At 31.2% G+C, this 13,218-nt stretch overlaps 2 protein-coding genes across 2 annotated transcripts in view; both read left to right on the top strand.

Annotated features, from left to right (window-relative positions):
• LOC122713071 (tachykinin-like peptides receptor 99D) overlaps window positions 1-13,218 on the top strand; it is a 31,794-nt gene that overhangs the window by 9,543 nt on the left and 9,033 nt on the right. Inside the window, exons 2-3 of the mRNA XM_043933218.1 lie at window positions 10,743-10,961; window positions 12,794-12,944. Of these exons, the coding sequence (XP_043789153.1) occupies window positions 10,743-10,961; window positions 12,794-12,944 (370 nt within the window). The remainder of the gene's footprint in view (window positions 1-10,742; window positions 10,962-12,793; window positions 12,945-13,218) is intronic.
• LOC122713070 (F-box/LRR-repeat protein 7-like) lies at window positions 1,525-3,180 on the top strand. The gene has a single exon (XM_043933217.1). The coding sequence runs from the start codon at window positions 1,585-1,587 to the stop codon at window positions 3,178-3,180; it is 1,596 nt and encodes a 531-aa protein (XP_043789152.1). The 5' UTR covers window positions 1,525-1,584.

Here is a 13,218-nt window from a genome sequence, read left to right as displayed (position 1 = left end):
TGTAATTTTTCTCACTAAATCGACTCGTTTCTCTCTCGCAAAATCATTCGCTGCCTCTCTTTTCTTTATAATTTCCCAGATTCTTGAATAAATTACATTTCATCTTACGATCCTTGCGACATTTTCAGGCAAAACATTACAAGCAAACCCATTTCTCGAGATAAAACGCAGAGAGAGAGAGAGAGAGAGAGAGAGAGAGAGAGAGAGAGAGAGAGAGAGAGAGAGAGAGAGAGAGAGAGAATATTCCCTATACACGTTATTTCGCAGACACCGTATTAATAACTAATTTAAGAAAAGTTATGATTTCGTTCCATCGATATTCCCTTCTGTTTACATTTTTTTTCGTAACTTTTCTCAACCATATCCCACACAAACGATTATCTTGTATAGATATATGTTTACGTGTAACGTGTAACGTTCAATGTACAAGGTATGTATATATATATATATATATATATAATCGAGTTTACATTTATCATTATTATTATTTTTTTTTAACTATTAAAAATCCGATTCATGGCGGAAAATTTTGGTCGTAGGTACGAAAGGCATAAATAAACATTTGAATACGAAGATCCATGTGAATCGAAATTCAAACGTGAACATACACCGCAATTCGAATTTTAATCAAAATGCCTATGGTGCTATTTCCCGACAATTGGAAAACCGATTAAAATTCCGATGCCGATGTCGGTGTTGCCGGTTCGACAGATCGATGAAAATATACAGATAATATACAGCCACGTGAATCTTAATCTCAGTAACAATTTGAACGTTTGATTAAAAATATTCGAGGAACGAAACGAGAGAAAAAAAAAAAAAAAAAGAAAGAAAGAAATTAAGAAAAATACTTTTATACAAGAATAAACATTTAAACGGGAGAAGAGGAAAGAAATTTGGCTTAACGAAAATTTGAATATATTTTCATTATTGATTCATTTATTTATCGATCGACGATTTTTGCGTGTTGAAATTTTGGAAATTTTTGAGTCATCCTTATCTGTATGTATTTCTTTCAACGATAATAAATAAAAATACACGCGTTGTAAATATTTTTCTTCTTCGAGTGGACTGGCTTTTCTAACCACCGGAAATTAGGAGAAAAGGGAAAGCGCACGGAGGGGTAGGTACGTAAGCCTGGCCATTAATCATCCTTTTTCTGCCTACGTGACTAACTTTCCCCTAGGAATGCCGTTAAGGCTTTGGCAAGAGCGAAACGGACGATGGGCTGGAAAAGGACAGAGAGGGTACGCTAGGGGTATATATAGACGGAAAAGAGCATTCGTGGATCAGTACCACTCGACTAGTATCGACATAGAGATACACCACCCGAACTTTCAAGACGGCTAACATTCAAGTTTCCCTGTGAACGAGCAGAACTTCATCGAACCTTCTCTAGTAAGTACCAGATATTTTTCTTTTTATTTTCGAAAAAAAAATTCTACCAGAAACTCTATCGATTTCTTTTGACAAGAGAGGGTGAAAAAAGAAATTCAAAAAATTTCAATTTACTCGTAGATATATTATATATATATTTATATATATATATATATACATATATATATATACACTCGTTGATCAAACATGGCATCGATCGAATCTACGACGAACGGGCGACGCTTATTCGTGTCCAATTTATCGCCGTACACGAGCAAAAGGAAATTATTAGGCATGCTGACGCCGTACAACGCTACAAACCTTGTTATATTGAGAAGATACCCGGACAGCAATCAAGCATTCGTTACGTTCAAGACGAAGGAGGATGCCACGAGCGTGTTGGCGTTGTCGAGGGAAGAAGGATTTGTTTGCGATTTCAAAAGGTTGAAGATGTTTATGGCGCGCCCGAAAAAATGGCGGGAGGGAAACGGGGAAGAGGGGTGCAACTTCTCGGTCGAGCTACCCCCGGATTGCATCGCCAAGATCGCCAGATATCTGCCGTACGCCGACAGGGCGCGCCTCGAGATGGTCTCTTCCCTTTGGAGGGAGGGCAGCCTGCTGTCCCATCGCGTCGTTCGCCATCTCGAGTTCGAGGATTGGCGTTGGCCCGAGAGAAAATATATCACCACGAGTTTCTTCGATTGGATGGTGAGGCGGCAGGGTGAGACTCTCATAACTATAGCGATAAACGACGAACGTTTGTTGGAAAATGTGAAGCCTCGTATCGTGTCCGCCATCGGTTGGAATTGTTCACAACTGGCCGAGGTTGATCTGACGGGGTTGAGAATCTGGCCCTCCTCTCTGAGGACGTTCAAATTTTTGAGCAGCCAATTGAAATCCCTCAGCTTGGGTACAACCGAGGGGCCCGTCGACGCCGAGCTTGGAAAAATATTCGACAAAGCTATCGAACTGCGCTATTTTAGGGCGGATGGAACAAATATTTACGGAAAATGTCTGACCCACTTGCATCCCAATTTAGAGACGTTGATACTGAGAAATTGTTCTCACTTGGAGTCGCGGCTCGCTTCTATCACGTTGTCGAACATGAAGAGGTTGCGCCATCTCGAGATAATATATTGCGCCAATCTCCGAGACAACACTATCTTGCGCACCCTCATCGACACGAATGCCAATCTTTTCAGGACTTTATCTTTGATGAAATTTCACCATTGCTCATTTATAGAACCCGAAAATGATATAGCCCAGGTGCTGGTCAACAGGCTGAGGGAGAAGTCCATACCGAAATTGTATCGTGAGCTGAATCGTTTGAGCGTCGCCTATTGCATATGGGTGAATTACAATTTCGTTATTGATATCGGCCGTTACATGAGGAATCTCAGCTATTTGAATCTGAGCGGTTGTAAAAGTATAAGGGACGAGTACTTGGAACCGCTCGCCTCTTTGAGCCAGCTGCAAATCTTGGAAATAAATTGCATGCATCCCTCGGTGTCCTTCTTCTTCCTGCAATCGTTGGAATCTTTGACGGAGCTCCATTGCAGGAAGAACGTGGCCATCACGGACGAGGACATTTGCGGTGTCCTCAATAATTGTTCGCAGATAGCAATTATAGACATGGAGGGTTGCTACCAAGTGGGGGTTGCTACTTTGAAGCGAGCCGCGAGAATAGCGAAGAGTCGGAAGAAATTGATTCACATGTACGTCGCTGGTACTAAGATCAAAGAATCAACCGCGTACGAGGAAACCGAGTATTTGCAACTCACTTATAAATATAAATACTTTTGAATCGATTATCTATATTATTATTATTATAGTGTGTATATAAAAAGAAGGGAAGAAAAATTATACAACGTGTGCAAATACAAAAATTGTACATATGAAATTTAGAAAATTGTACATACGAATTTTAAAAGACTGACATAAAATTTCTTTTATCTTAATTATTTTTATTATATATATATATGTGTATTTTAATTTCTTTTTTCTCTAATTTTCTTATAATCTTTTAATTTTTTATAGAATATTTGTTTGTATTGTAAAAAGAAAGAAAATTATGTAACGTATGTGTGAAGATACAAATTTTAAAAGACTGACATAAAAAATTTTTTTTCATTTTAATTATTTTTATTATATATGTGTATTTTAATTTAATATTTTAACTTTTCATAGAATATTCGTTTGTATTGTAAAAAGAAAGAAAGAAAATTATGTAATGTAACGTGTGAAGATAGAAAAATTGTATATAAAATTTATAAAATTGTACATATTTGAAATTTCGAAAGACTGACATTAAAAATTGTTATTTTTTTTATCTTAATTATTTTGTATTTTAATCTCTTTTTTCTCTAATTTTAATTAATTTAAGCTTTTCATCGAATATTTGTATTGTAGAAAAAGAAGGAAAGAAAATTATGTAACATGTGAAAATATAAAAATTGTACATACAAATTTGTAAAATTTCGAAAGACTGACATTAAAAATTATTATATTTTTTACATAATTATTTTGTACATTTTAATTTCTTCTTCCTTTCATTTCCCTCCTAATTTAATTAATTCTCCAACTTTCCATCGAATATTCGTTTGCTAATCTTAATTAACATTAGAGATAGGAATAAGATCGCGTCACGTTCGTTCAATGTACATGGATGTCCAAAGTCGAGGATGAAATCATCTTTCAGAAAGTGGATAGAGTTAATCTGTAAGTTAGTTCTTAATGGTTTACGATATATTCTCTACGATACAATGACACGCAATGTTAAAAACGTGATTTGTAAATAATGGTTGTAAATAAAAGTTTGTATTTATCGTATCGTTTATCTTCATTCAATTGTGCACCTTCGATTAAAATGTTTACCTCAATAACTGTAGTAGTACATATTATTCCATATCCAATCCATGCTTTCAATACACATCCTTTAATTTACCTTCCATTTAAAATTAAACTCTCACGAGTCTCTATTGTATGCTCGAATGACATTCGTTTAAATTGCTTCATAACATGTATTATACCGTATATATTTATACAGCAAGTATCGAGGTTTATTATTAAACAAAAGACTCTAAAGGACTCGAATAAATTACATTGATTGGTTCTTTCTTCGAGCAACAATCAATTTCTGAATAGGATACGTTGTACAATTAATAATAAATAATATATCATCGAGTTTTCCATTTTTAAGTGATTTCTTTCACGCCTTTCTCACCTTCTTTTAAATAATTCCAAAAAAAAAAAAAAAAAAAAAATAAATGTAATAATGATTTCAAGAGATTTATCTGATTTCAATAGAATTTGTAGTGTTAAATAATTTCTTTCATGTCTTTTTCACATTCTTTTAAAAATAATTCCAAAAAAATATAAATTATAGAGGTATAATAATGATTTCAAGAGGTTTATTTGGTTTCAATAAAATTTGAATTGTAATGCAAATAATAATCTTTCATATCTTCTTTTAAAAATAATTCCAAAAAGAAGAATATATAAAATATAAAAGTATAATAATGATTTCAAGAGGTTTCAATAAAATTTGAGTTGTATAAATAATTTCTTTCACATCTTTCTCATCTTCTTTTAAAAATAATTCCAATATGTTCAATATGATGTAATAATGATTTCAAGAGATTTATCTGGTTTCAATAGAATTTGTACTGTTAAATAATTTCTTTCATGCCTTTTTCACATTCTTTTAAAAATAATTCCAAAAATAAAAATAATTCCAAAAAAATATAAACTATAGAGGTATAATAATGATTTCAATAGAATTTGGAGTGTTAAATAGTGTTAAATTTCTTTCATGCCTTTTTCACATTCTTTTAAAAATAATTCCAAAAAAATATAAACTATAGAGGTATAATAATGATTTCAAGAGGTTTATTTGGTTTCAATAAAATTTGAATTGTAATGTAAATAATAATATTTCATACCTTTCTTACCTTCTTTTAAAAATAATTCCAAAAAAAGAGAACATATAAAATATAAAATATAAATGTACATATAAAATAAAAGTACATATAAAATATAAAAGTATAATAATGATTTCAAAAGGTTTCAATAAAATTTGAGTTGTGTAAATAATTTCTTTCACATATTTCTCATCTTCTTTTAAAAATAATTCCAATATATCCAATGATATATTGATGTAATAATGATTTCAAAAGATTTATCTGATTTCAAAAACGCATTGAGTTGTGGTGACCATAAAAAATAGGATACGTTATACAATTAATAATAAACAATATATCATCAAATTTTCCATTTTAAATGATTTCTTTCACATCTTTCTCACCTTCTTTTAAAAATAATCCCCAAGAAAGAAAAGAATATATAAAATATAGAGATGTAATAATGATTTCAAAAGGTTTATCTGGTTTCAATAAAATTTATAAAGCGCATTGAGGTGATCATAAAAAAATAATCCCTGGAGATCGTTTTATTTCTCATTTCTAAGCTCGATTCGTACAAGAGGCACGTGCGCTGCTTTTACATTAACGACAAGCGCAAACCAAGTTTACCACTTTACCTGAATTATGTGCCTTTGCAAGTTTTTCTATGCAACTTGCGTGATAAGAAAGTAAAAGTCTCTCCCGCCATCGCCAGTTAATATTAAAAATTATTTTATTCTATTTTATTTACACAGTATCCAGAGATCGAGTTAAAATTAAATTCTCGATCTGATCCTTCGAAAAATTTCTTTTTAAGCATATTTTCAACGAAAGAGAATTCCTTCAAAAATATGCTCAACGAAGTTTTCCATATTAAAAGACTATTTCTTCCTTAAGATTAACACCATGCCTTTCCTTTTTTTAATTCTGTGTTGTTAATTGAATTAATTTGTTGTTAATTAATTTGTTGTTAATTAATTCGTGTTGTTAATCGAATAAATAATTATTCAGCAGAACATTTTGAATAAAAAAAAAACAAAGAGCAAAGAATAAAATGGAATGGAATAAAAGAAAGAAAGATTGATCAGATGGAAAATTGATCGAGCCCTTGGCTTTTAGGGAAGGTAAGTGGCAATACGTATGCAGTTTCGCAAGACACAAAATTTCAGGTCAAGATGTAAAACATCCATCGATCCATCGTTGCGAGAAATTGTCGGTTCCTGAAACTTTTCCATGTTTGTGCGCTGTTCGATACTGTAACACTATCACTAAAAGAGCGACGAAAATATTATTCGTTGAACGATATTTGTTGCGAATGCACGAGGAAAAGGAAGGAGAAACGGAAAAATATACGAATTTCGAATCTCGTGATTAAACGAGAAGTTGAGGAAGGTGATAAGAAAGGAGATAAGATGAAGAAAGTAAAAGTTCTTAGGAAAGATTGGCCTGTTGATAAAAAGGGAAATGGAAAACAAGTTTCGAAAATTCTTTTGAGGAAACACAGTTTAAAAGGAATAATTTATTTGACGATTTTTACTTTTTCATTCGTTTATCCCATTTTATATTATACGTTTCCTTTTTTTCTTTTCTTTTTTTTTTGTCAAATGAACGATAGAACGCAGTGCATACAAGCTACACTAGTTCGTCTATCTTTAGAAATTTCTGGCACAAAGTTGTCCACGGTTTAACCTTTTTTTTACCTGACTCGGTGAGGGGACCGAAGGAAAATTCCATTGTTTAGATTTCTGTGAAAGGAAAAAGATCCGAGGCAAGATTCTTTTTTCCCTCCTCCCCCCCCCCCTCCCACGTGAACAAACTTGAGAGTTATTTTGAAAGGCTGAAACGAGAGACAAATTTCGTTTCAGATAAATTTCCTTAGATTCTTCAAATCCTGGCACGCGAAATAAAATATTTTGGAAAATTGCGGTAAATAAATTTTTAGATTTAACACGCCGTATATAACAATATAATAATATGATATAAATATATATCCGTGTAACACAGAAGTTTGAAATTTCAGAATTCGTTAATACATAATAACGACAGTGTACTGTTATTGTTATGTATTGTATGGGATATATCGTGTATAGTATTCGTAGGGCATTATTATTTACGAGATATTCATTTATAATCTCTTATGAATCATATCTATGAATCATTCAAATAAATTTTGTTCACGGAGGAATTCAACTACGAAATTGTTTTTTTTTTACAAACTCCAACGCTATAATTCTTCTGGAATTTGAAATTTCGGTTTTATTTCTAAAAAAAAAAAAGGCAAGAATATATATATATATATTCAACTCGTATGCATCTCAAAGAAAACTTCCGTTTACAATGGATTTGACATTCAATAAACGTAAACCTTTCGCCATAAATATTCCATAGCGACCTACATTCTAAAATCCGTAAAAGAATTGCGAGAAGATCGCCACTTCCGTTCACAATCATAAATTCCTCTTTTAACGCCATTTTATTTTCAATTATACCTTTTGTACACCTTTCTCGCGCCTTTTTTTAAATCTAAGTACGTATATCTCTTATGTTGAGAAAGAAAAAAAGAAAAAAATTACGAAAGGGACGAAAGGGACGATTTAGAAATTTTGTAAGAATTTTAAAAACATCGATTATCGTGAAATTTTACTTTAAATCGATTTTTAACATTTACATTGAAATATTTTTTATCTTTTTAAAAGATTTTTATGTTTTTATAACTTTGAAGGATTTTAATTAGTTAGAGACCCGAGTTGGATACAGCTCAGTAGGGGGCGATGCCGAGTCAAATTTAAAAAGCGTGAAAGTCGTTGGAAGAAAAAGATGTGCATGTATCCCAGTTGTGCCCTTCCAACGCTTCGACAAAATGGATTTGCCACCAGATAGATAGGTATATATTGAAAAATAGATTTTTACAAACTATCCCCTCGACCTTATAGCTCGACGATTCTATTTCGTTTTTTTTCGAACGGGTGATGGTAGGCAGTAGTATTTGAAATTTAAATATTTCAATATTTTTTTTCTTTTTACCTATCTTGTGGCTATTTTTTTTTCTTTTTTTTTTTTTTTTTAAATTATGCGACTATGATGATATATTTTCTGATATAATATTGGCGATATGATATTCCAGAAAGAGAGAAGAAATTTTTTTTTTTTTTACATCTCTTTTGTGCACAACAATTTCTCAAAGGAATTTTGGCGATGAAATTTTTAACAAACAGAGATAGAAGAGGGAGAGAGAGTGAAAATTTAAAAAATTATAAAACATTGCATACGTGAACAGCGACCAACAGACCAATTTTTTTGGGGCCAAAAAAAACATCGACACGTGTTGAAATCACCCTTCGAAAAAATCCAGAATTTTTTGTTCCGTGAAATATTTACATACAGTTAGAAATATATATATATATATAAAAAAAGAATAAAATAAAAATACATATGTAATTTTTTCATTTTCATAGAATTGCGTAAAATTCTGCAAAAAAAAAAAAAAAAAAATTCTTCATTCACGGTTCGTTACAATTTTCTCAAATTAATCTAATTCATTAAATTAAACTTTATACATTCAAAAATTTACGCGGAAAACGTTACTAATGTTTTTACAAATTACGAAAAAATTTGAAAGATAATAGTCTCACTTAGCGAGGCTAAATATATTTAAAAATGATTCATTACTCTAATACGATCATTTAAAGAATTTATGGTTATATTTAGCTCTCTATTGGTAGGTACCTCCTATTAGTAAAATCTTATCTTGGATACACTCATTTAAAAGAGATAAGGTATGATAAATTGTAGTAAAAAAAAAGGAAAGAAAAGGAACCTTTCAAAGTAAGATTAATAACAATTTGTAACTAATTGATTATAATTTTAAATTCTAATTTTTATTGATTTAATTTTGTCAGAAATTTCAGAATTTTCTGAACGATATCTGCTAATATCGATGACAATGAATAATATGTCGATTAGCAGTAATTGAAAAGTCCATTAACTCAAATGTTCATTACAAGATATTCTAAAAACTGTTGCAACACCGATTAACTGGATATTGAGATAAGATTCTTTTTAAGCAATATTTTCCTCTAGAAAAATTTTCGTTACGATTTTGTTAACGAGTTATTAACAAAAAAAAAAAAAAAAAAAAAAACACTGGCTGATCATTAGTCAAATGGCGACGATAGTGTTGGGTATGTACCGCCGACGAAATATGAACAAGTCCAAGCAAAGTGCAAAGTCGAAAAAAGTTTGTTCGATATAATAAAAACTTTTTTTTTGAAAAAAAAAAATTATATTGAATTAACTTTTATTCAGAAACAATGAATAAACTAATTAATTATTATTCGTAGATTAATTCATTCTTTATCTCTTCCTTTTTCTTATTTTCCTTTTCTCTCTTTCTGTCATCCTCTCATCCTCTCTTTTTGTCAACTTTTTTCTCTTATCCTTCTTTGTCCTTCTCCTCTTCTCTTTCTTTTTCATTTCCATTCTGTCTCTTCTTCGTCAATCTTTATCCCATTCACCTTTTTTCCCATTCTCATCCCTATTCTTCCTTTATCCTTCTACTCATCTTCAAGAGGAGAAGGAAAAAGAAAAATTAATAAAAAAGGGAACGAAGAGGAATCGATAAAGGAAGAAAGGAGAAGGATGACAAAAAAAAAATAGTAGACAAAATGATAAAGGAGAATGGACGATAAGAACGATAAGGATGAAAATAACAAAGGAAGATGAATGGCAATGAAACGATGATAATAAAAGAATATGATGACACGGCATAAGGGAGGATGAAAATGACAAGGGTAGGAAGAGGTTTGAACAAGAAGAAGGAGGAGGATGAGGATGACAAAAGGAAGGGAACGAGGAAAAAAGAAGGGAGGATGACGAAGGAAGTGAGAAGAAAAATGACAAAGGAGATGAAAGAAGAGGAAGATAAAAAAACATAATGCAATTTTGCAAATAACAATTAATTATTCACAATTCCTGAATAAAGGATAATAATTTTCTTTTTCGATAAAAAAATATTTAATTTCTATCGTACAGATTTTCTTCCACACATACTGTTTTAAACTTGTACAACGACACTTTACTGTACTTTTTTGTTAATAAAGCCATAACGAGGCCAGTTAACCTATGTTCCCATATTTTCGAGACATTCTATACTATCGTTTGATCTGAAAAATTATTTTCAAAAGCAACGGATATTAAAAGCTTCGAAAAACGTTGTTTCTAAATATTTATTTCTTCTCTGATATATATAAATAAGATGGACACGATATAATTCAAATAAAATCGGAAAACATCGTTTCGACTACGTATCCGTATCAACCCTCTCAAAAACCTGGGAGGAGACAAAGAAATTTTCGCGCGTTCCAACTTGATGCGACGAGGATTTGATTAATTTATGATCGCGAATTTCTTTTGAACGTGTCCCCAGGGACAAATTTTAATTATTAACGCGGTGTCGTCTGTTTCCAGATACATGGCCATAATGAACCCTTTGAGGCCGCGCATGGGTAAAAGGGCCACGATTTGCATAGCCATCGTTATCTGGATCGTGGGGGCCGTCTTGTCGCTGCCTATGCTACTCTTCTACAGGACTTACACCCAAAATTTCGTGAATGGCGAAGTACGGGTTGTCTGCTACGGCGATTTCCCGAACAGGGACGACAACGGTCTCAGTTACGACGAATACCTGTGAGCTTATCTCTCTGAACCTTAACCAATCCTAATTAATCAATTTATAATTACAAGATTCTTGTTGCCTTTTTATTTTATTTATTATTTATTACTTATTTGCCTCTTATTATTATATATTATTTTATTACTTATTTGCCTCTTTATTTTATTTATCGAAAGGAAGATATCGTATCGAGTTTATTTCTTAGTTTATTTCTTAATATAATATTATTTCTTAATAAACTTAATATCGTGTGTACAACATACAAATTTCTGATCTAGAGAAAGATTTTTAATTCGATGTCGAGCAATATCGAATATTTTCCACATTGAACTTCTACCATCGTTCCCTACATTAAGCCAACAATTAACGACAAATTTTACGATAAAATACTCACGTTGACGTGAATCTCGTTTGCAGAGGAGTTTTAATTGCATCTTCCTCGCCAGAGGAACTAATAACTGTCTTGTTTTAACGAATCTGCTGCTAATGATTACTTTTTTTCTTCTTCTTCTTCGCTTTATCGTTTCCGAGATACAGAGAGTAGCCTGTCCTCTTTGAACAGGATTAATTCCTGTGAAACGAAGTTTCTTGAATCACGTATCGCTTCTCATACTCATTGTATATACTTAAGGAATTTTTTTCTTTTATATATATTTACGTATTCTATTCTTTTCTTTTAAAATAGGGTAAAGGATAAATATAGGTTTCACAGAGATAGGTGTAAAATTAGGAAAAGTAGAAATTGTAAAATTAGGAAAAGTAGAAATTGATAGAACTTTCTGCCAAATATGCTTTCCAAGCATATGCAAATTAGGTGATAAATTTACGTACTCTATTCTTTTTTTTTAAAATAGGATAAAGGATAAATATAGGTTTCACAGAGATAGAAAAAAATTAGGAAAAGTAGAAATTGATAGAACTTTCTGCCAAATATGCTTTCCAAGCATATGCAAATTAGGTGATAAATTTACGTACTCTATTCTTTTCTTTTAAAATAGGATAAAGGATAAATATAGGTTTCACAGAGATAGGTGTAAAATTAGGAAAAGTAGAAATTGATAGAACTTTCTGTCAAATATGCTTTCCAAGCATATGCAAATTAGGTGATAACGCATTAAATGTCGAAAATTAGGTGAACGAGAATCGATGCGTTTTTCTTCCCAAGTTTGATCAAAATCTACCTTTTCTTCTTGGGTTTAGAATCTATTCTTAGCTTCTCCATTATAGTTCTAAGGTGTGTTAAAGGATAGATAGTGAAAAGTAAAGACAGCAGATATAGATACCTATTATTAGCTATTAATGGTAGGAGAGTATTTTTACAACAGGCTTTTATTTTTGTTGTAAGCACGTTTTTTTTTCTTAAAGTCCTAAGTTAAAAATCCTCTTAAACGTTTTCTTAAAAATAATTATTTTTTTTTTTTTTTCGTAAATATCTTCATCACTTTCGAAACTCGAAAAATTTGATCTTGTACCCAACTCCAAATTTAAATTGTGTAAAAATAACGTACATTTAAAACACAAACGTATTTTAGAGATGAGGAAAAATTTACAATTTCCTCGATTTTTAAGAATTTAAGGAAACGAATTGTTACTTTTGATTAATTCAATCGAATTGGAAATTCATAGAACTTTCTGGCAAATATGTTTTCCAAGCAAAAAAAGAAAATTCGTCAAAAATTTCTTTAAACCACGTTTCTGTAAGTTTACAGAAGAAAAATGTACATTGAACTTCGTACATATTTCTCTTTCTTTTTCATCTTTCGCTTCTTTTTTCTTTTTCGTTTGTACTCGTCCGTAGATTTCGTCCAGGATTAACACTCGAATTCAAATTTTCCCGCCTTTTCAGGTACAACGTAATCTTCATGGTGTTGACGTACATTTTACCAATTGGATCGATGACATTCACGTACGCAAGAATCGGTTTGGAGCTGTGGGGCTCGCAAAGCATCGGTGAAAATACTGCTGGCCAATTGGAGGGTATAAGGAGCAAACGAAGGGTGCGTAGTTAATTGAATAATAACAGATCGAAATATTTCTCTCGTAATAATAAATAAATTTCAATATTGACTATATATGGTATACTATAGTAAGTAATATATGATAAATTATAATTACTAAGTAATATAATATTATATAATATAATATAAGTATTATAATATATATAAAGTAATATAATATATAGTATTATAATACTTAATATACTATATTATATTATATAAATAAAGTAATATAATATTGTAATATTAATATATGATAATATTAAGTAATAAT

The sequence above is a fragment of the Apis laboriosa genome, unplaced genomic scaffold (assembly GCF_014066325.1).
Source record: "Apis laboriosa isolate Shangri-la unplaced genomic scaffold, ASM1406632v1 scaffold21_cov150, whole genome shotgun sequence".
Lineage (NCBI taxonomy): Eukaryota > Metazoa > Arthropoda > Insecta > Hymenoptera > Apidae > Apis > Apis laboriosa.
This window is presented reverse-complemented; position numbering and strand designations above follow the sequence as displayed.

Bases quoted from the DNA above. Each gene is read 5' to 3' on its own strand.
- LOC122713070 (XM_043933217.1), top strand. From the start codon at position 1,585: ATGGCATCGATCGAATCTACGACGAACGGGCGACGCTTATTCGTGTCC.